At 40.1% G+C, this 24,269-nt stretch overlaps 1 protein-coding gene across 6 annotated transcripts in view; it reads left to right on the plus strand.

Annotated features, from left to right (window-relative positions):
• The window catches only part of Cpeb3 (cytoplasmic polyadenylation element binding protein 3), a 188,287-nt gene that overhangs the window by 22,613 nt on the left and 141,405 nt on the right, over nt 1-24,269 (plus strand). For 2 of the 6 annotated variants that reach the window (XM_071611090.1, XM_071611095.1), the window contains exons 1-2: nt 8,660-8,780; nt 11,547-12,559. In XM_071611090.1, coding sequence (XP_071467191.1) covers nt 11,558-12,559 — 1,002 coding nt within the window. In that variant the 5' untranslated portion in view covers nt 8,660-8,780; nt 11,547-11,557. Of the gene's footprint in view, nt 1-8,659; nt 8,781-10,608; nt 10,788-11,250; nt 11,341-11,546; nt 12,560-24,269 lie in introns of those variants that run through there. The other 4 variants (XM_071611094.1, XM_071611093.1, XM_071611091.1 and 1 more) reach the window with 3 other exon arrangements.

Genomic DNA, 24,269 nt, shown 5'->3' on the forward strand with positions numbered 1-24,269 from the left:
GTACTACTGAGAGACATCCTCAGTCTTTATTTTCAGACAGGGTTTCACTAAGTTGCTGAGGCTAGCCTCACTGGGATTATAGGCCTTGTCACCATGCTGGGCAATTTTTTTCCCCCTTTTTTGCAGTGTTGGAGATTGAACCCAGGCATCATGCATGCTAGGCAAGCACTCTATCACTGAGCTATATCCCCCGGGTCAATAAATTGTTATTCAGCATCTCTGTTTCAGACCCAGTGCCTAGTTTATAATGGTAACTATCTCAACCCCAGAGCTATTTTAGGAAAGGCAGACATGTAAACATATAATTACACTTGAATATGAAGAATATTAGAGATATGTGTGTATTGTAGAGGTCTATGAAGGAGAGAATGGGTAATTCTGCTTATATGGTCAGGGAAACTTGGAAGAACAGATGTTTGTACTGGGTTCCAATGAGTGAATAGTAGTAGTTTTCAAGAGATAGAAGGGTATTGGGTAGAGGTTGTAGCTCAGTGGTATAGTGCTTGCCTAGCATGTGTGAGGCACTGGGTTCGATCCTTAGCACCACAATAAAATAAATAAAATAAAGGTATTGTGTCCACTGACAATTAAAAAAGCTATCTTAAAAAAAGAGATAAAGAGGTATTTCATGAGCAGAGGCATGATGGTAGAATAGCATGGTTCTTCCAGAGAACTGTAGGAATTTGTTATGGTCGGGACGAATAGTAGGAATAGAAGAATTAAGTTTATATTGTATTTTTTGAGAAAGAGAATCAAGTCATTAAAGATTTTAGGAAGAGCTTAACATTGCAAAACTGGAAGGCACACTTGGAAGGGTACTAGATGAGAGATATTAAATTACGTCCATAGTTAAGGGGCAGTATTATACTGACTGTGAGTGATGAGGAGGGAACGCAATATTAACAAGGTAGTAATCAGTTAGATTTGTCTCTTGGTGCAGAATGGGAAGTACAGAATCATGTCCAGATTCCTAACCTGAGTGATTAGTTTGATGGTGATTCTATTAAATAGGATAAGTCAGCCAAAAATAATGGAATAAGCACATTTGTGGGAGAATTATTGTAGGATCCTCAGACAGAGAAGTTGTTAGTTCAATAGTGGCTTGCAGTTTAGCAAAAAGATTTGACTTGGAGACAAATAGTGGGGTCCATGAATTGCCTAGGGAGAGTATGTAGAATTAGGACAACCTGGGGGAAGCTTCATAGAGGGGGCAATAGTAGACTGTCCGGTTTTCTGAATTTTTGAAGTGAACATATCTGTGTAAGAGCACATAATTTAAGAAAGTGTATCACCAGAGTCCCATAAGTCCCATTTTATTTTCTCCTTTTATCTCCCCTGCCAATCACCTTTTCTCTGAAAAAACCATTCTGATTTTATTTTGTCTTTCTTTGGTGATAAGTCAAAACACATTTTTCGTATGCATGTTTGTCATTTCAGTATCTTTTGTTGAAGCCTCTCATTCATTTTTCTTTGGGATGTCTATTTGTGTGTGTGTGTGTGTGTGTGTGTGTGTGTGTTTTGGGAGTATGGGGATTGAATTCAGAGGTGTTCTACCACTAAGTTATATCCCCAACCCTCTTTACTTTTTATTGCAAGTCAGAATCTCACTAAATTGCCTAGGCTGACCTTGAATTTGCAATCCTCCTGCCTCAGTCTCCTGAGTGGCTGGGATTACAGGTGTATGCTACCGTACTGGCAGGGATGTCTGCTCTTTTTGTTTGTTTATTTTGTTTTGTGGTACTAGGGAATGAGCCCAGAGCATTTTGTTTTGTGGTACTAGGGAATGAGCCCAGAGCCTCTCATAGGCTAGTCAAGTGCTTTACTTCTCAGCTACATCCCCAGCCTCAGGAGTGTCTACTCTTTATTTATTACTTTGTAGGAATTCTTTATATTTTGGTTACAAGTCTGATTGAAAAAATATGGAGACATATTTCATATATTTTTCTCCCATTTCCTTTATTTTTTATTCTACACTTTTTTTTCTATTTTGGTTTTGGGCATTGATTCCAAGGGCATCATCTGAGCCACAGAGCTACATTCTGTCCTTTAAATTTTTATTTCTTTTCTTTTGATACATGGTCTTGCTAAGTTGCTTAAGACCTTGCTAAATTGCTGAAGATGGCCTCAAACTTCTGATCCTCCTGCCTTAGCCTCCCAAGTCTCAGGGGTTACAGGCACATACCACCTCATGCAGCATTGATTCACTTTAATTATATCTTTTGGTAGATATTCACAATTAGTCCAGTTTATTAATGTTTTCATTTATGGTTACTGCTTTTGTGATCTGTTTAAGAAATTGTTGGAGCTGGGGGTTAGTTCAGAATGTGTATTTAGCATGTGTATTTGGCTTGTGTGAGGCCCTAAATTCAATCCCATAAATAAGTAAATAAAACAAAATAACCAAAACTTAAAAGGAAGAAAAACTGTTGCTTGTCCTAATGTCATAAAGATAAATTCCTGTGTTATCTTTTAAAGGCTATATTATTTACCTTTTCCATTTAGACTTATAATCCATCTAGAATTGATTTTTGTGTATTGTATTATAAGAGTAAAATTCTCTTTTTTCCATATGGATTCTCAGTTGATCTAATACCTTTATATCCTTTATTGAAAAGACTGTCCTTTCATTACTGCAGTGTTACTGCTTTCATAATTTTAGTGACTATTCATATGTAGATCTGTTTATGGACTTTTAATTTTGTTTTGTTTGTCTATGTGCTTATCCTTATATGACTAACCATACAGTCTAATTACTATAGCTTTATAATAGTTCTTGATGTCTGGTGATGTAAGTATGCTAGAGATTTGTTGTTGTTTGTTTGCCACCCAAATTCCTTGGCTTTCTTTTTTTCCCCCTTTTTTTGGGGGCGGGGACACCAGGGGTGATTGAACCTAGGGTTACTTAACTACTGAGCCACATCCCCAGCTATTTTTATTTTTTATTTTGAGATAGGATCTCTGTAAGATGCTTAGGGCCTCCCTAAGTTGCCGAGGCTGGCCTTGAACTTGTAATCCTCCTGCTTCAGCCTCCTGAGCTGCTGGGATTACAGGCGTATGCCACTACATCTGGCTTTCTTGGCATTCTTGGCCATATACATATAAATAGAAATTTAATTCAAATATTTATTTATTTGAATTATATAAATTCATATAAATTTTCTTGGTTTTCTTATATTTGGGATTGCACAGGGGCTCACCTCTGTCTTCTTTGCTAACTAAATATATTTTTATTATGTGCTAGAAACAAAGATAGGTATTGGGAACATAGCCATCAAAAGAAGTTACACATGGTGTACACACCTATAATAGTGACTGGGGAGGTTGAGGCAGGAGTATTGCAAGTGAGACCTCATCTCAAAAAATAAAAAGAGGCCAGGCGTGGTGGCATACACCTGTAATTCCAGTAACACAGGAGGCTGAAGCAGGAGGATTCCAAGTTCAAGGCCAGTCTCAGTAATTTAGTGAGACCAGCTCAAAATAACAAGTAAAAAGGGCTGGGGATGTAGCTCAGTGGTAAAGTGGCCCTGGTTAGATCCCCAGTACCAAAACAATAAAAATAAAAAATAAAGAGGGCTGAGGATGTAGCTTAGTAGTAGAGCCCTTCTAAGTTCTATATCCAGTCCCTCCCACCCCAGACACCCCAAAAGGCTTGATTCTTTCTTACAGTTGGAAAAACCACTCACATAGGGTGAGATGAGAAAAGAGGGCCAAGAATGGACTCCCAAGAAACTCAGTATTAAAAGTCAGCAAATCTTGGTGCAGTGGCCCATGCCTGTGATCATAGGTACTTGGGAAGCTGGGGCAGGAGGGGATAACAACGAGGCCAGCCTGAGTAATTTAGCAAGACCCTGTCTTAAAAAAAAAAAATCTAGGGATGTGGCTTGGTGGTAGAGTGTTCCTGAGTTCAATCCCTAGCACTGCAAAATAAATAGGTTTTAAAAAATATAGCAAGATGTGGTGACGTATGCCTGTAATCCCAGTTACTGGGGAGGTTGAGGCAGGAGAATCACAAGTTCTGGGCCAGCCTTACCAAATTAGTGAATCTGTCTCAAAACATCAATAACAAACAACTTAGAGAATGTAGATCAGTGGTAAAAGGCCATGGATTCAATGCTCAGCACCATGATACTGATGATGATGATAATGATAAAGCTAAATAAAATAAAGTCAGTTAGCAAAGAAGACAGAGGTGAGCCCCTGTGCAATCCCAAATGTAAGAAAACCAAGAAAGGACAACATGAAGGAGGCAAAGGAAAAGGAGTGTATTCAGAGAATGTGGTCAGTTATATCAATGTTGCTACAAGGTTAAGAAAGACAAAACATCCATTGGACTTAGCTCAGAGTGCCACCTTGGTGAGAAGCAGTTTCTGAAGGGGTGTGGGGTGTGTGTTTTTATTAGATTATAAGTCTTGGATTGGAACAAAGTTCCCCATTCATTTAGTTTAATTAATGTTATTTCATTGTGATAATAAGATGATCTGCATACTACTGAATATCATAAAGGCCAAAATGTTTTTCTCTTTTATGTCACTCCCTTTCATATCCATTCTTACAACTGATGGAAGAATGTTCTTCTAAGTGAAGTATGATTTAATACTCAAACTTTGGTTGTTTTAGATAATAAAAAAAAACTATATCTATTTATCCTTTTATGCATATCAGCAAGCATTTATGATAGCACACACCTGTATTCAAAGTGATTTGGGAGGATTGCTAGAGTTCAGGAGTTATAGGTCAGCTTGGGCAACATAATGAGCTCTTGCCTCAAAACAAAACAAAACAAAACAAAAAGCATATATAGAGCAATCACCAACTACCTAGACTTACAAGCTCTGTGCTAAGGGTATAAGTAGGGAAGGAAGAAGAAGGAAGGAAGCCCAGAAAGATGTGTTTGGCCCATATATATCTTGGTGAGTTGACTCTGCAAATTATTTTACAAACTTTTTTTTTTTTTTTTTGTACTGGGGATTGAACTCACAGGCACTCAACCACTGAGCCACATCCCCAGCCTATTTTGTATTTTATTTAGACTTAGGGTATCACTGAGTTGTTTAGCATCTTGCTTTTGCTGAGGCTGGCTTTGAACTCGAGATCCTCCTGTCTCAGCCTCCTGAGCTGCTGTGATTACAGGCATGTGCCACTGTGCCTTGCAGACTTTAATCACTGCTCAAAAGGGTTTTATAATTAAGTTCTGTGACCTGAAAACAATTTCAGAAAGTGAGCAGGCATGGCAACACATTCCTGTAATCCTAACAACTTGGGAGGTTGAGGCACGAGGATTGTAAGTTAAGGCTAGCATTGACAATTTATCGAGACCCTGTCTCAAAACAAAAATGGCTTGGCACATAGCTCAGTGGTAGAACACCCTTGGGTTCAGTCCCTGGTACCACACACATACACACACAAAATTTATTTTTTAGAAAGTTCCTCCTTCTTGGCTAGATAAAAAATCAGGATTTCAGTAGAGAAGGGCTTTTGTCTTTGTTGAAGGTCCCTCCCTAATTTGTTTTCTTGGTTTGTATTTATACTTTGGTATATATGTTGGAATTATCTTCTTTTAATTTTAATTTTAAATTAGGGTGCTTATTTTAGGAAAGGCAGAACAGAGATTAGTTCATTTTCATATACAATAAAAACTTCAGTAAGTATGGGCAGTGCTAATTATTTATCATTTATCAAGGGTCAGGACCAAAGCTTATCTTTCTCCATTGCATGCATTATTAGTAGACCAGCACTTGGGTTCAGGTGAATTAATAGAGGTTCAAGTAAACCATTTCAAGCACATCTGAATAACTTACAAATTTCTGCTTTACTGATACAGTATTGACATATTAATTTCAAATAATTTTAAAAACATGTTTCTTAGAGTTAGGATTTTATGAGGATACTTTTTTTTCTTTATGTTGAGAACTTGTAAATGTACTAGAAATTTGATAGGCTAGCAGAGTCTTCAGAAATAAGATTAACCTTGAGTTGATTCTCCAAGACTCTGGAATGCAAGGTGAGTCCAACACCTTGTCAAAAGTGAGGATGGGAAAGGGGGCTGGGGTTGTATCTCAGCGATAGAGCACTCCCCTAGCACATGCGGGGCCCTGGTTTCAATCCTCAGCACCACATAAAAATAAATAAATAAATAAATAAGTAAAATAAAGATATTGTGTCCAACTACAGTTGAAAAATAGATATTAAAAAATAAGTGAGGATCCCCCTCTCCCCGCTGGGAATTGAACCCAGGGCATTGTTCTACCACTGAACTACACCACCAGCTCTTTTAATTTATTTTTAAAATTTTGAGACAGGGTCTTGCTAAATTGCTAAATTGCTGAGGCCTATGATCATCCTCCCTCAGCCTGTGGGATCACTGGGATTCTAGGTGTCACCTCTGTTCCCTGTTACAAGTGAGGAGGGGATGTCTTTACTTCCTTCCCCCCTCCCTCCCTCCCTCCGTTCCTTCCTCCCTTCTTTCTTTCTTCTTCCTCATGGTGGTGGAGGGGATTGAACCCAGGGGCATTTTACCACTGAGCTACATCTCAGCCCTTTTATTTGAGACAGGGTTCTTGCAGAATTGTTGGAGGTCTCATTAAGTTGCTGACATTGGCATTGTGAGCCTCCTATCTCAGCCTTCCCAGTCTCTGGGATTACAGGCATGTGCCACATACATTTACAGGTGACACTTCTTTTTTTTTTTTAATTTTAATATTTATTTTTTAGTTATCAGCGGATACAACATCTTTGTATTGTATGTGGTGCTGAGGACCGAACCCATGCATGCCAGGCGAGCGCGCCACCGCTTGAGCCACATCCCCAGCCCCGGGTGACACTTCTTTAGGAAGACAGAGGAAGAGAAAAAAAAAAAAGGAAATATAAGCTTATAAATTATGGTCACAACAGTAATAAGTAAGTGTTTAGTTATTTTACACAGAGCTTTTGGCACATTCATTCAGAATGATTCTTCTTTGATTTGTTAGGTCCCCCCCCACCGCCCCCCATAGTGATAGAGTGGAACATACTGGCCTGTAATCCTAGCAGCTCAGGAGGCTGAGACAGTAGAATCACAAGTTTGAGGACACCCTCAGCAATTTAACAAATCCCTAAGTGCCTTAGTGAAACCCTGTCTCAAAATAATAAACAAACAAACAAACAAATAAATAAAAGATTGGGGGGATCAACACACCAAGACCCTGAATACAGGTTCCAAGGTGACCCAGGTGCAGGAAGCTGCTGGGACCAGTGGCAGGGTTTAGGGCAGGAATGAAACAGTTATGTGCCAAGGCCTTTATCTCATTTAATTTCTTCAAACAATGCTTGAAAGTAATATTTTGCCCCATTTTACAGATGAAGAAACCAAGGCATGTATCGCTCAAGAGGTGATAAGGTGATTTTCCGAAGGTCACATAGCTGGGAAGCAAAAAAAACTGGAATTTTTTTTTTAAAAAAAAAGGTCTTAGGTTGTAGCTCAGCGATAAAGCACCCCTGGGTTCAGTTCCCAGTACCAAAACAAACAAACAGGAAAGAAAAATATTAGAGGCAAAGACTACTAAATGGGGCAAATTAGTGGTCTGTGGTAATACTTTAGTTCTAATTGGTGAAGAAGGAAAATAAAAAATTAAGACAGTTAAAATGATGTTTAACATTTTCAGCTCCATGTTCAATCAGCATAGTCATCAGCTGACATTTACTCTGAACCCCTTGGGTGAATGGCACTAAACCAGATTCCACAAGAAATATTATATTCTGCCTATATGAGCAAATCAGCAGTTGAACTATTGCTCTTAAAAGCTATAGATTATAACAATTGATGTTAATATATTGTGAGATTTCAGCCTTAAAATCATGAGGTTAAAATACAAAAAAATACCAAAAATTTTTAACAGAAACGACCTACTTTTTGTACTGAATAAAGAAGTCACTATCCTATGAAGTGAAATACTAAACATGCCAAGTTATTAGTATTTCAACAAATATTATTTTAGTATGAAAGTGTTGAATTTTATTTGATTAATCATTGTATGAATAATGCAAGGTAAGCTTTCATTTTGACAAGTAAAAATAAGGAGGTGAGTTGATTTAGAGCGCATTATGTAAAATCTTAAAATAAGTGGTGCCTACCTTGAAAATTCAAAAGAAATTTTGGTGGATGTCAAAAATTTGTTATTAAAACCTATTTTTACCTGACCTCTGAGGTTAATATCACATTTTGTATTAAGATGCTTTTCATTCTATATTAAAAATGTTTCCTTTAAATATGATTAGATTTTAAGTATTCACCATTCCCCATCCCCCACACCCTTGTTTATTCCTCCTCACCCCAATCTCTTTTACTCTGGTAGGGTGCCTATTGCTGGCTACCCAGTCATTAATATTCTAATACCATTTAAGGTAGCTCTGCCGGGTATATTTATTTTGAATCCTACAATCCAGTTTCTCTTTTAACCTGGCTTCCTAAATCAAGTTGATAAACCAGTTTATTTTTCTTCCTCTTCATTTCAACAACTCATGATTTAGATTGGCTAGGAGGATATATGCAATCCGGGAACAACCTCTTTCCCTTGCAATATGCATTTTAGAGGCTTCCTCCTTTCCTGGCTGAACGTGCTGAAGTCAGGCAGAGTACCTTGTGAAGGACTTCAGCCCCCACAGTTCCCTGTGTGCGCATGCCCTCTCTTCTTACAGTTGTCAAAGTGCTTTTGCCAGAGCGGTCACATAATCAACCTGAAAGAAGAAAATAAATACCGTATACTTTAAAATTTTATCGATCCTTAAAAACTGGACACTCAAAGGTAACTGCTACTACAAATTTGTTACTTGAAATTGGGTTAATGCATGTAAAAGCCGATCTATTGTGTGTGTGGTGGGGGAGGGGAAGGAGGTATCTATTTCTCAGACTTTGCTGTAAATAAGCAAAATAAACTCCAAATCAAACAAACTATACAGGCAGTTATTGAGAGACATTGCATGTTAACTTTGTAAATTTCATCTTAATCTACCTTTTGTTTAAAGGGTCTTATTTATTAAAGGTGGGTCTTGACCTTGACAGAGTGAATTTATGCAGAAAGTGAAATTTTTATCTTTAAGGAGTATTGAGAAATGTGTTCCTGGTATAACATTTCAAAAATTCAATGAGTTTTTGAATTTCATAATGAAATTATGAAATATTTTTATTCCAGTTTACTTCTTTGCCTTTTTTTGCTATAATACAGCATTAATTTTTTCATCGATAGCATGTAGTTTAAACTGAAGGTATTAACAAAAAGCATTGGATCCAGAAAAGCTGGATGATATTAAAACTATAATCAATGTGTATTTCAGCCATATGATGATATGGCTATTATAAAGGCAGTTCTAGCTCACTGGAAGCAGCTCAAAAACCAGAATTATAATGATTTACTGCAGCATTGTTTAAACCAAGTATGAAAATGTCTCCTTCTATGACCATCTTCTTTGGCAGTGATAGAACTTTGTGCTGTCTGAATCTAAGGTTCACTTGCCTCTTTGTGTTGTATTTTACAATACTGATCAAAACCATTGTTTTAGACCAAGAGAAGTGAGGAACATAAAAGCAATTTTAAGTAGGTTTTATTGGTATTATCTGGCAATATGTGATGTATGGTATATTGGATTGGGATTCTTTTTAGGGGAAGGGGAGAAGCAGGGATTTGAGAAGTAGAAAGAAGAATCAGGTGGCTGTGAAGCATTTGCTTTTGCCCACTTTTTTGTGTATGAAACTTTGACATGAAATACCAATTAAGCATTTTTGATGTCTTTAATAAAATAGTGGAGCTACTTTTAATGTAATTTCTCAGTTGGACATCTTTTACTTAATAGTTGAGTAATAATATCTCCATTTTATAGTAGTTATTAGTCATTAGGATATCCAAAGGCAGCTTCTATGTGTATCAAAATGCCCTTTTACAAATGTCCTAAGAAAGATGTTCTCCAGTACATGTTAATTAAGTAACTATATTAAATATATTAATAACTTTGTTGCAATTGTACTGAATCATCATCTAAAAATAATGATATGTTTGGTCATATGCTCCTTTAACATTTCAAAATATTTGTTTGCACAGTCTCATCCCTGTAATATTTGTATATCTAAAGTAATTAACATGAAAGGAACAAGCTAACTCAATGGTAACTACATGTATGGAAATCTCTTGGTTTTGAGCAATTACTATTTTCATCTTGAATAAGAAAACAGGCTGTATGACAGAGGTGAATATAATTCTATGCGAAATGGAAAATACCATACACTCCTTATATGGCTACATGAAGCAGCGGTGGCAATGCACTATAATTACAATGTATGAGAATTTGGGACTTTGTACTCCTCTATTTTTAACACTTTTGCTAGCATATGGTAATTCAGGGTCATCAAACCATAGTCTTCCACTGCTAATACTAGAGATAAGAGAATGGATTCTAAATTTGCCAATCTTGTGACCAAGGAGGCAGCAGGAGGATTCAAAAATGAAATCTAGCAACCCAGAATTATCTTGACTGTCTACTTAAATCTCAGACGGATTTTTAAAGCCCCGCCCCCAGTCCATCTCACAGTCGCCTTCCCCCCCCCCCCCCATGCTCTTTCCCTCTCTCTCTGACCTCAAATCCAACTAGAAGCATTTCTCCACTCTGCAGAGAAATTCTCAGGCTCCTGTTGAGACCTGAAGCACTGAGAAGCCAGGAAATCCTCTTGTGCGGCAGAATTGGAAACAAGAAAATTGGAGATTAAGCAGAAAAACCATAATCCTTAGAGTAACAAGAAGCAAGCACTTCCAGACGTTTCAGTAGGTTTCACCTTTTTAAAAGCGGTGATATAATATATATGTGTGTATATATATTATTTTTATAAAATGTCTCCCAACAAAATGGAGTAGCTGCCGCTACTGCGAGGCCAGAGAATGATTGTGCAGCTGAGTCCTTCTAACAAATGCCAAGGATTTCCTCCCTCGTGCTGGTTCGCTGTAGCTAAATGAAACAATTATCGAGGCAAGAAAGCAGTTTGTTAATCAAGAGGTTTAAGACGGCCGTTTTCTTTAAAGTGCTCGAGCTGAGGAAGGGGGAAGAAAGGGTCGTGTGTGTGTGTGTGTGTGTGTGTGTGTGTGTGTGTGTGGTGTCTTTTTAACCTTGCTGAAGGACGCAGCAGTATTTATTGACGTATGCAAATAACTTGGGGAGGGTGGTGCTTGGGAAAAAACAGGAACCAGAATCAGTTTCTCATTGCAGGGTGAATGCTCTGAGTTCCGGTAAAGGGAAAAGAGACGTGGCGAAATTGCTGTCTTTCTATCTTATAAGCACATCTCTCACTAATACAGAAAAGGAACCAAGACATCAGAAAGGGTGAAGACGCTCTCACAGTATTTTTAGAGACCTTGCTTGTGTTCCCTCTCCCCAGCCCGACCTGTTAAATGGGAGATTATGGATTTGCTTGCAATTGGCTAATAGCGGTGGCACTGGATTTTCGCAAGTAAAACACCGCCCGCTTTAGCGAGGGGCATTAAGGATCACTTCGACAATAACGCATCTCTCTCTTTTTCCCGTTTCAGCTGCGCAAACCATGCAGGATGATTTACTGATGGACAAAAGCAAAACCCAGCCCCAGCCCCAGCAGCAGCGGCAGCAGCAGCAGCAGCCCCAGCCCGAGCCCAGCGTAGCCGAAGCCCCGTCCACGCCCCTCTCCTCAGAGACCCCCAAACCGGAGGACAGTAGCGCAGTGCCGGCCCTTAGCCCCGCCGCGGCCCCGCCGGCCCCCAACGGCCCGGACAAGATGCAGATGGAATCGCCGCTCCTGCCGGGCTTGAGTTTCCATCAGCCCCCACAGCAGCCGCCGCCGCCGCCGCCGCAGGAGCCCACCGCGCCGGGCGCTTCGCTGTCGCCGTCGTTCGGCAGCACCTGGTCCACCGGCACCACGAACGCGGTGGAGGACAGCTTCTTCCAGGGGATCACCCCAGTCAACGGGACCATGCTCTTCCAGAACTTCCCGCACCATGTCAACCCAGTCTTCGGAGGCACTTTCTCCCCGCAGATCGGCCTGGCGCAGACCCAGCACCACCAGCAGCCGCCGCCAGCACCGCAGCCGGCGCAGCCGGCGCAGCCACCCCAGGCGCAGCCCCCGCAGCAGCGCCGGTCGCCCGCCAGCCCTAGCCAGGCGCCCTACGCGCAGAGAAGCGCTGCCGCGGCTTACGGCCACCAGCCCATCATGACCAGCAAGCCGTCCTCGTCTTCTGCCGCTGCGGCCGCCGCTGCGGCAGCGGCGGCCTCGTCGGCCTCATCCAGCTGGAGCACGCACCAAAGCGTGAACGCCGCCTGGAGCGCACCGTCCAACCCGTGGGGTGGCCTGCAGGCAGGCCGGGACCCTCGCCGAGCGGTTGGCGTAGGCGTGGGCGTGGGCGTAGGGGTACCCTCCCCACTAAACCCCATCTCTCCGCTCAAAAAACCCTTCTCCAGCAATGTGATCGCGCCTCCCAAGTTCCCTCGTGCGGCTCCGCTCACCTCCAAGTCCTGGATGGAGGATAACGCTTTCCGGACCGATAATGGTAACAATCTGTTACCATTTCAGGTAATGCTCGGGTGCACCTGCACCCGTCTTACCCCTACCTTTCTTCTTCCTCCTTCTCTGCCTTTTGGTCGCCCCACCCGTTTTTACTTAAAAAGGGCAGCAATGTCCAGCTCCCCCCAAAGCCTCCTTTTAACTGGGGCTGTTCTACTTCCCAGGGGCGGGGATTGGGGGAGATGAGGTGGAGGGAACGTTGTGTCTGCTCCGGGAATTGTGTATGTGCCTGTTGGAGTAGAAAAGAACCTTTTTCTTTTAGTTTATTTTCTCTTTCACTGTGATTGTGCTTCTCATTTGACCTCCTTTGACAAATAAAGCTGCAAGTGTATGGCAAGGTGCCGGCATAGTCCCAGGATGAGTAGGCTGAGATTCCTATCATTTTAAGTGGCTACACATTTCAGGTTATGCAATCTAGGCTCAGGGTGCTGCCTGAAAGCCATCCACACCCAAACCACTCTGGCCTTACTCTTAAAGAGGTTAACAACTCTTTAGTGGTGCTATTTCAGATAGTTGCATATGCTCAATTAAACTAATGTGAACACATGTGTTTATGTCTCACTGTGGTGTTGGAAGCATTAATAACAATCGGCATATTTCCCCTGCCGGGAAAATTATGAGTGTGAGATTCCAATAAACACCCAGAACTATATCCAGACTGAGGTGGAAGAGTGTAAATTCTACGGACAAATATTCGCATGTTACCTAGAAGGATTTAGAATTTTTTTCCTTTGCAAAGGAGACAATAGGACACGACCTTCAGAGCCATATTGCAATGGAGTCTATTTGCTAGCTAGCACTGAAATATTTAAAGCTGCAGTGTCCTTCACCAGTTGGGTTATTTAAGAAGACAATGCAGATCAATTACACTATTTGAAACAGCAAAGTGAAAGTCTTGCAATTTTAATGAAAAATGAGTCTTGTATCTTGATAGAAAATGCCAATGAAAAAATCTAGGAAGTGCTCCAGACAAAAAGGTTGAATGGAGAGTGTCCTTATTTCTGTTCTTGCTTCTGATCCAGTTCACAGCCACAGCAGTTGGCAGTATCCTGGACATCTTGGATCAGAAATGGGTAGTGAGGGGGAAGGTGTGTGTTCACACACTTACCCTTCACTTATGAATTGATTTGTTTGTAGGCTTTTAGGTCAGTTTTAAAAGAAAGAGAAATGGAGCTAGGATCAGATTGGGCCCAATTTCAGTGGTCAGAGAAATGAAATGGAAATCCTTTGACCCATGCTGAAAGATGACAGAACTGACAATTTGACAGAAATGAGATGTTAGGTACTCTTCATTTTGTTGCTCTTTACATTTCAGATGTTTAGGGTGGGTCCCATTCATGAAGGAGGAGATAGGATTATTGATTACACCCCTCTCTAGGCTAAAGCAAGGATTTTTCTTGGAATTTCAAGGAAGTCCATGAAACCTCTATGTTGTGTAAAGGAGAGTTTCTAATGGAAGAGGATCTTACCAAATTTTCACAGGGATCTTTCGAGAGTGGGGGTTTTTAATATTAAGGTATATTTCTTCCCATCATTCTGAAGTTGGACTATTTTAATAAACTGAAGAGACACTGCAAGATAAGATTAGTTTGGTAAACAGAGGAAAGGAGGAATCTGCTTTCTAGAATTTGTTTTCTTTTGGGGGGGAGTAGGGCAGGGGAGGCTGTATTTGGTAGGCAGAGCCAACTGATTTTAACAATTACTCTTTTTATTCTCATGCTGTCTACCCAAGTTCAGTCTCAGAGGATAATCTGAATACAGTTTCTTTTCCTTTTTTTTTTGTTTTTTGTTGTTGTGGTTTAAGATGGAATCTTGTTGTGTTGCCCAAACTGGTCTTGAACACGAGGACTCAAGACCCCGTCTCAGCCTTCCCAGTAGCTGGTATCATGTGGCTGGCTATTGAATGTAATCAATTTTGTATTATCTCCTGAAAAGGGGATTGGGAAGAAATTAAATCCACAAAATATCACCAAACCTGATCTTGACTAGTAGTATGGGGATTTCCAATTGTTTCTCAGCAAACCATTTACCAGTGATGCTAGTAAGAGCCAAATGCACTGGATTGAGTTTCTCTCTTGTCTCTTCATCTCTGATGGTACTATTGACTAGGCAAAAATGGTCAAAAGATTTGTAAGAATGATTTGAGTGAAAATTGAGCAGTATTTAATTGCTCTCAGGAAGAATTACATGCACTGTATGTCACATTTTGGTTTCTTACTTAAAATGGAACTTTAAGGTTTTGAAGCAATATTAGAACCAGAGGATCTGGGCTTGGTGGCACATGCTGATATCCCAGCTATCAGGAAGGCTAAGGCAAGAAGGTGATCTGAGCCCAGGATTTCTGAGCCAGCCTGGGAGTATATTAAGAACTTATCTCTTAAAAAGAAAATAATGAGATGGGGTATAGTTCAGTGGTAGAGTGCTTGCCTAGCCTATGTAAGACCTTGGGTTCAATCTTCAGCACCATACAAAAATACAAAATAGTAAAATAAAAAGAAGCAGATAAATAGTTGTGCTTTGGATTAGAATTTTATCAGAGTTGGTTTGTATCAATAACTATAATCAAGTATGTTAAAAAAATAAAACCTAGTATCTTACATGCAGAATGTTACGTGTTTGTGCATTTATTTGAATCATTTTTCTAGGGCTGGGGTGTAGCTCAGTGATAGAGTTTAGCATGCAAAAGGCCCTAGGTTCAATTTCAGCATATAGACTCCAAATGATTTTTCTAAAATAGTGAGAAATATCTTAAATATTTCTGATGACTTTTTATTTATTTATTTATTTTGGTACTAGGTATTGAACCCATAGGCACATGACCTGAGCCACATCACCAGTCCTTGTTATTTTTTTTGTTTTGAGATGGAGTCTTGCTAAGTTGCCTAGGGCCTCACTAAATTGCTGAGGCTGGCTTTGAACTTGCAATTCTCCTGTCTCAGCCCTCCTGAGCCTCTGGGATTATAGTTATGCACTACCATGCCTGATGACTTTTTGAAAATTCATTATTTTGGCAAATATGATTTTTTTCTTCAAAATGAAGAGTTTATTTCATAGTATACCAACTTTTTATACACACACACACATATATATATATATATAAAATTTAAAGAATATTTATCTGGTTTGGGGACAGAACCCAAGGGTGCTTTACCACTGAGCTACATCTCTAGCTCTTTTTTTTTTTTTTGAGACAGGGTCTTGCTAAGTTGCTGATGCTGTCCTCGAACTTGTGGCCCTCTTGCCTCAGCCACTTGAGTCCCTGGGATTACAGGTGTGTGGTACCATGCCTGATTTAGTTTTATTTCTTATTTAACACACTCTTTTGAGCTAAAAAAAGGTTTTAAACAGTGATCTAATCTGAAGTATCTTACTATATTTTTTTAAGTCCATGCCTTACTCCAGTGCTTCTTCATTTTCTTTTTGCTATTTTCTACCAACACAGTAGATTTGAGTTTTACATAAGTGGTTTATATCATCTTTTACTTTCTTATTCTAATGAAGTTGATTGGTTTCCCTAGGTTGGAATAACTACTTCCTTAGTGATTACTTATATCTAAAAACTACCTCATTTTTATAAATAAGGAAACTGAGGTCCCAAGAGGTAGAGTGACTTGGAACTCTAACTTTGTTATTCTGTGCCCTTAACTTCCCTGTAGTACCAGTGTTGTCAGGTAAAATTTTTACTTTTTAATCAGGTTCTCTTTGGACTCTACTCAAAGGAATTTAGTGATATAAATATATAGAGAGATTATCTATCAGGCTGATTCCTCCTGGTGATGTACAAGTTGCCAAGGCTGGCCATGAACTTGCAATCCTCCTGCTTCTGCCTCCTGAGTAGCTGGGATTATAGGTGTGTACCACTTCACTTGACTGTTCTCCTTTTTTAAAAACTATATATCCTGGAAGTAATATAAATTGTCTAGTTTTTGCTTGCCTTTGAATAAGGATAGCATGACCTAGTTTTAAAACTGAAGATTTTTCTCTAATTGGTTTCTGAACTACTGCTCTAATGCAAAACCACTTAAGGTCCACCAAACCTCATAAACTGTTTCAGAACTTATTATGACATTGTTGATATGAGTGCCAGCAGAGTCACATTATCTATATTCTACTTAAAAGAGGGTTGGTCGAGGGGCTGGGGCTGTAGCTCAGTGGCAGAGTACTTGCCTAGCATGCATGAGGCACTGGGTTCGATCCTCAGTACCACATAAAAATAAACAAAATAAAGGCATTCTGTCCAACTACAAAGAAATTTTTTTTAAATGGGGTTGGTGGGGCTGTGGTTATAGCTCAATGGTAGAGTGCTTGCTAACATGTTTGAGGTACTGGGTTCAATCCTCAGCACCACTTTAAAAAAAAAAAAAGGTATATGTCCATTTATAAGTAAAAAAAATTTTTTTACCATACGATTTATTTTTATTTTTTTTGTCATACATGACAGCAGAAAGTATTTTGACATATAATACATACATGGAATGTACATACATCAATCATCTTGTCGATTCTATTCTGCTGCCCTTCCTATCCTCCCTACTCCTCTCCTCCTCTCCCATCCTTTCTCTCTATCCAATCTAATGTGACACACTTTTTTTTCTTTTTCTCATCACAACGTCATATATGTATTCTGTATAACAATGAGGTTCTCCTTTCATCTTCTGTGCAACTCCCCTTCTCCCTCTTTTTCCTTCTCACCTCTCTTCCCTATTTAGTGGTAGTCTTCTTATCATGCTCTTCCTCCCTATCCCATTTTGAGTCACCCCCCTTATATCAGAGAAGACATTTGGCATTTGTTTTTTAGGGATTGGCTAACTTCACTTAGCATAATCTGCTCTAATGCCATCCATTTGCCTGCAAATGCCATGATCTTGTTATTTTTTAGTGCTGAGTAATATTCCATTGTGTATAAATGCCACATTTTTTTAATCCATTCATCTATTGAAGGGCATCTAGGTTGGTTCCACATTCTAGCTATTGTGAATTGTGCTGCTATAAACATTGATGTGGCTGTGTCCCTGTAGTATGCTCTTTTTAGGTCTTTTGGGTATAGTCCGAGAAGGGAAATAGCGGGTCAAATGGTGGTTCCATTCCCAGCTTTCCAAGGAATCTCCCTACTGCTTTCCAAATTGGCTGCAACAATTTGCAGTCCCACCAGCAATGTATGAGTGTACCTCCCCCGCCCCCCATCCTCGCCAGCACTTGTTGTTGTTTGACTTCATAATGGCTGCCATTCCTGTTGGAGTGAGATGGTATCTTAGAGTAGTTTTAATTTGCATTTCTCTGATTGCTAGAGATGGTGAGCATTTTTTCATGTATTTGTTGATTGATTGTATATCCTCCTCTGAGAAGTGTCTGTTCAGGTCCTTAGCCCATTTGTTGATTGGGTTGGTTGTTCTCTTATTGTCTAATTTTTTGAGTTCTTTGTATACTCTGGATATTAGGGCTCTATCTGAAGTGTGAAGAGTAAAGATTTGTTCCCAGGGTTTAGGCTCCCTATTTACCTCTCTTATTGTTTCTTTTGCTGAGAAAAAACTTTTTAGTTTGAGTAAGTCCCATTTGTTGATTCTAGTTATTAACTTTTGTGCTATGGGTGTCCTATTGAGGAATTTGGAGCCCGACCCCACCGAATGTAGATCGTATCCAACTTTTTCTTCTATCAGACGGCGTGTCTCTGATTTGATATCAAGCTCCTTGTTCCATTTTGAATTAACTTTTGTGCATGGCGAGAGAAAGGGATTCAGTTTCATTTTGTTGCATATGGATTTCCAGTTTTCCCAGCACCATTTGTTGAAGATGCTATCCTTCCTCCATTGCATGCTTTTAGCCCCTTTATCAAATATAAGATAGTTGTAGTTTTGTGGATTGGTTTCTGTGTCCTCTATTCTGTACCATTGGTCCACCCGCCTGTTTTGGTACCAGTACCATGCTGTTTTTGTTACTATTGCTCTGTAGTATAGTTTGAAGTCTGGTATCGCTATACCGCCTGATTCACACTTCCTGCTTAGCATTGTTTTTGCTATTCTGGGTCTTTTATTTTTCCATATGAATTTCATGATTGCTTTCTCTATTTCTACAAGAAATGCCGTTGGGATTTTGATTGGCATTGCATTAAACCTATAGAGAACTTTTGGTAATATCGCCATTTTGATGATGTTAGTTCTGCCTATCCATGAACAGGGTATATTTTTCCATCTTCTAAGATCTTCTTCTATTTCTCTCTTTAGGGTTCTGTAGTTTTCATTGTATAAGTCTTTTACCTCTTTTGTTAGGTTGATTCCCAAGTATTTTTTTTTTTTTGAAGATATTGTGAATGGAGTGGTTGTCCTCATTTCCATTTCAGAGGATTTGTCGCTGATATACAGGAATGCCTTTGATTTATGCGTGTTGATTTTATATCCTGCCACTTTGCTGAATTCATTTATTAGCTCTAATAGTTTCTTTGTAGAGCCTTTTGGGTCTGCTAGGTATAGAATCATATCATCTGCAAATAGTGATAATTTAAGTTCTTCTTTTCCTATTTTTATGCCTTTAATTTCTTTCGTCTGTCTAATTGCTCTGGCCAGTGTTTCGAGAACTATGTTGAACAGAAGTGGAGAGAGAGGGCATCCCTGTCTTGTTCCAGATTTTAGAGGGAATGCCTTCATTTTTTCTCCATTCAGAATGATGCTAGCCTGAGGCTTAGCATAGATTGCTTTTACAATATTGAGGTATGTTCCTGTTATCCCTAGTTTTTCTAGAGTTTTGAACATAAAGGGATGCTGTACTTTGTCGAATGCTTTTTCCGCATCTATCGAGATGATCATATGGTTCTTATTTTTAAGTCTATTGATGTGGTGAATAACATTTATTGATTTCCGTATATTGAACCAGCCTTGCATCCCAGGGATGAATCCTACTTGATCATGGTGCACAATTTTTTTGATATGTTTTTGTATCCGATTCGCCAGAATTTTATTGAGGACTTTTGCATCTAGGTTCATTAGAGATATTGGTCTGTAGTTTTCTTTCTTTGAAGTGTCTTTGTCTGGTTTAGGTATCAGGGTGATGTTGGCCTCATAGAATGAATTTGGAAGTTCTCCCTCTTTTTCTATTTCCTGAAGTAGCTTGAAAAGTATTGGTATTAGTTCTTCTTTAAAGGTTTTGTAAAATTCTGCTGTATACCCATCCGGTCCTGGGCTTTTCTTAGTTGGTAGTCTTTTTATGGTTTCTTCTATTTCCTCAATTGATATTGGTCTGTTTAGGTTGTTTATATCCTCCTGACTCAATCTGGGCAGATCATATGACTTAAGAAATTTATCGATGCCTTCACTATCTTCTAATTTATTGGAGTATAAGGATTCAAAATAGTTTTTGATTATCTTCTGTATTTCTGAAGTGTCTGTTGTGATATTGCCTTTTTCATCCCGTATGCTAGTAATTTGAGTTCTCTCTCTTCTTCTCTTTGCTAGCATCACTAAGGGTCTGTCGATTTTGTTTATTTTTTCAAAGAACCAACTTTTAGTTTTGTCAATTTTTTCAATTGTTTCTTTTGTTTCGATTTCATTAATTTCAGCTCTGATTTTAATTATTTATTGCCTTCTACTTCTTTTGCTGTTGTTTTGCTCTTCTTTTTCAAGGATTTTGAGATGAAGTATGAGATCATTTATTTGTTGGTTTTTTCTTTTTTTAAGGAATGAACTCCAAGCAATGAATTTTCCTCTTAGAACTGCTTTCAATGTGTCCCATAGATTCCGATATGTTGTGTCTGTGTTTTCATTTATCTCTAAGAATTTTTTAATTTCCTCCTTGATGTCTTCTATAACCCATTGATCATTCAGTAACCTATTGTTCATTCTCCAAGTGATGTATGCTTTTTCCTTCCTTCTTTTATCGTTGATTTTCAGTTTCATTCCATTATGATCAGATAAGATGCATGGTATTATCTCTACTCCTTTATATTGTCTGAGAGTTGCCCTGTGACATAATATATGATCTATTTTTGAGAAGGATCCATGTGCTGCTGAGAAAAAAGTATAACTGCTTGATGTTGGGTGGTATACTCTATATATGTCAATTAAGTCTAGGTTATTAATTGTGTTATTGAGTTCTATAGTTTCCTTATTCAACTTTTGTTTGGAAGATCTGTCCAGTGGCGAGAGAGGTGTGTTGAAGTCTCCCATGATTATGGTATGGTGGTCTATTAGACTCTTGAACTTGAGAGAAGAGTTTGTTTGACGAACATAGCTGCACCATTTTTTGGGGCATAAATATTTATGATTGTTATGTCTTGTTGGTGTATGGTTCCCTTAAGCAGTATGTAGTGTCCCTCTTTATCCCTTTTGATTAACTTTGGCTTGAAATCTATTTTATTTGATATGAGTATGGACACTCCTGCTTGTTTCCGAAGTCCATATGAGTGATATGATTTTTCCCAACCTTTCACCTTCAGCCTATGTATGTCTTTTCCTATCAAATGCGTCTCCTGTAGGCAGCATATTGTTGGGTCTTGTTTTGTGATCCATTCTACTAGCCTGTGTCTCTTAATTGGTGAGTTTAAGCCATTAACATTTAGGGTTATTATTGAGATATGGGTTGTTCTTCCAGCCATATTTGTTTATTTCTGTTACTAAACATGGTTTGTTTTCCTCTTTGATTATTTTCCCCCCCTTTACTGTCCTACCTCCCACTGTTGGTTTTCATTGTTATTTTCCATTTCCTCTTCCTGTAATGTTTTGCCAAGGATGTTTTGAAGAGATGGTTTTCTAGCTGCGAATTCTTTAAACTTTTGTTTATCGTGGAAGGTTTTAATTTCATCTTCCATCCTGAAGCTTAATTTCGCTGGATACACAATTCTTGGTTGGAACCCATTTTCTTTCAGTGTTTGAAATACGTTATTCCAGGATCTTCTAGCTTTCAGAGTCTGTGTTGAAAGATCAGCTGTTATCCTGATTGGCTTACCCCTAAATGTAATCTGCTTCCTTTCTCTTGTAGCTTTTAAAATTCTCTCCTTATTCTGTATGTTGGGCATCTTCATTATAATGTGTCTAGGTGTGGATCTCTTATGATTTTGCACATTCAGCGTCCTGTAGGCTTCTAGGATTTGGGATTCTGTCTCATTCTTCAAGTCTGGGAAGTTTTCTCGTATTATTTCATTGAATAGACTGCTCATTCCTTTGGTTTGGAGCTCTGTACCTTCCTGTATCCCAATGACTCTTAAGTTTGGTCTCTTAATGTTATCCCATATTTCTTGGATGTTCTGCTCATGGTTTCTTAACAATCTTGCTGAGCTGTCTATGTTCTTTTCCAGTTGAAATACTTTGTCTTCATTGTCTGATGTTCTATCTTCTAAGTGTTCTACTCTGCTGGTAGTATTCTCCATTGAGTTTTTAAGTTGGTTTATTGCTTCCTGCATTTCTAGGATTTCTGTTTGTTTGTTTTTTATAACCTCTATCTCCCTGTATAGTTGATCCTTTGCTTCCTGGATTTGTTTGCGTAATTCATTGTCGAAGTGATCTTTCATTGTCTGATTTTGCTGTCTAATGTCTTCCTTGATACTCCAGATCATCTGAAGCATGTATATCCTGAATTCTTTATCTGACATTCCATCTGCTGCAGCTGTTACCTCTTCTAAAGTTGCGTTGACCTGCATTGCTTGTGGTCCTTTCTTTCCTTGTCTTTTCATGCTGCTTGCGTATCTTTCCTGCAGGCGCGGGCAGCGGCTCTGCTCTCTCCTTATTCCAATTGGGGTGTCGTGGCTACCACGCCGGCAGGTCACTGGGCCTGTTCTGGGCGCTGGCGGCGGCTCTGTTCTGCCCCTACTCCAATTGGGGTGACGAGTGTACCACGCCGGCAGGCCACCGGGCCTGATCCGCCGGTCGGTTGCAGGTTTGCCTACCCTGCAGGCGCGGGCGGCGGCTCTACTCTGCCCCTACTCCAAATGGGGTGATGTATCTGTCGTACCGGCAGGCCACTGGGCCTGTCCCGCTGGTCGGTCGCAGATCTGCCCACCTTTCGGGCATGGGTGGCGGCTCTGCTCTGCCCTTACTCCAATTGGGGTGGCGTGACTACCCCGCCTGCAGGTCGCTGGGCCTGTTCCTGGCACGGGCGGCGACTCTGCTCTGCCCCTACTCCAATTAGGGTGGTGTGTGTACCACGCCGGCAGGCTCCTGGGCCTGATCCGCCGGTCTGTCGCAGGTCTGCCTACCTTGGAGGCACGGGCGGCGGATCTGCCCTGCCCCTCCTACCATGCCTGCGGACCCCTGGGCCTGATCTGCAGGTTGGTCACAGGTCTGCTCACCCTGCGGGCACGGGTGGCAGTTCCGCTCCGCCCCCACTCCAGTTGGGGTCACGTGGCCACCACACCGGCAGGGCCTGATCCGGGCGTGGGAGAAGGATCTGCTCTGCCCCTACTCCAGTTGGGGTGACGTGTGTACCACACTGGCAGGCCACTGGGCCTGACCCGCCAGTCTGTGACAGGTCTGTTTACCTTGCAAGCGCGGGCGGCGGCTCTGCCCTGCCCCTCCTACCACGCCCATGTACCACTGGGTCGCGGGTCTGCCCACCTTGCGGGTGCGGGTGGCTGCTCCGCTCCGCCCCCTCTCCAATTGGGGTCACTCGGTCACCACGCTGGCGAGCCGCTGGGCCTGCTCCGGGCGCTGGCGGCGGCCCGGCTCCTCCCCTGTTGTTTAACTTTTTGAGTTCTTTGTATACTCTAGAGATTAGAGCTCTATCTGATGTTTGAGGGGTAAAAATTTGTTCCCAGGATGTAGGTTCCCTATTTACCTCACATATTATTTCTCTTGCTGAGAAAAAAACTTTTTAGTTTGAATTCGTCCCATTTGTTGATTTTTGGTTTTAACTCTTGTGCTATAGGTATCTTATTAAGAAATTTGGGGCCTACCCCCTCATGATGAAGATTAGGGCCAACTTTATCTTCTATTAGATGCAGAGTCTCTGGTCTGATTCCTAGCTCCTTGATCCATTTTGGGTTGACTTTTGTGCATGGTAAGAGAAAGGGATTCAATTTCATTTTGTTGCATATGGATTTCCAGTTCTCCTAGCACCGTTTGTTGAAGATGCTATCCTTTCTCCATTGCATGGTTTTAGCACCTTTGTGTAATATAAGGTAGTTGTAATTTTGTGGATTTGTCTATGTGTCCTCTATTTTGTACCATTGGTCTACCAGCCTGTTTTGGTGCCAGTACCATGCTGTTTTTGTTACTATTGCTCTATAGTATAGTTTAAAATCTGGAATCGCGATACCACCAATTTCACTCTTCCTGCTTAGAATTACTTTAGCTATTCTGGGTCTCTTATTTTTCCAGATGAATTTCATGATTGCTTTTTCTATTTCTGCAAGGAATGTCATTGGGATTTTGAGGGGAATTGCATTGAATCTGTAAAGTGCTTTTGGTAATATGGCCATCTTAATAATATTAATTCTACCAATCCATGAGCAAGGTAAATCCTTCCATCTTCTAAGGTCTTCTTCTATTTCTTTCTTCAGGGTTCTGTAGTTTTCATTGTATAGCTCTTTCACCTCTTTTGTTAAGTTGATTCCCAGGTTTTATTTTTTTTCTGAGGATATTGTGAATGGAGTAGTTGTCCTTATTTCCATTTCAGAGAATTTGTCACTTATATACAGGAATGATTTTGATTTATTCGTATTGATTTTATATCCTGCCACTTTGCTGAATTCATTTACTAGTTCTAGAAGTTTCTTGGTTGAATTTTTTGGGTCTGC

Source organism: Marmota flaviventris, chromosome 4, assembly GCF_047511675.1.
Source record: "Marmota flaviventris isolate mMarFla1 chromosome 4, mMarFla1.hap1, whole genome shotgun sequence".
Lineage (NCBI taxonomy): Eukaryota > Metazoa > Chordata > Mammalia > Rodentia > Sciuridae > Marmota > Marmota flaviventris.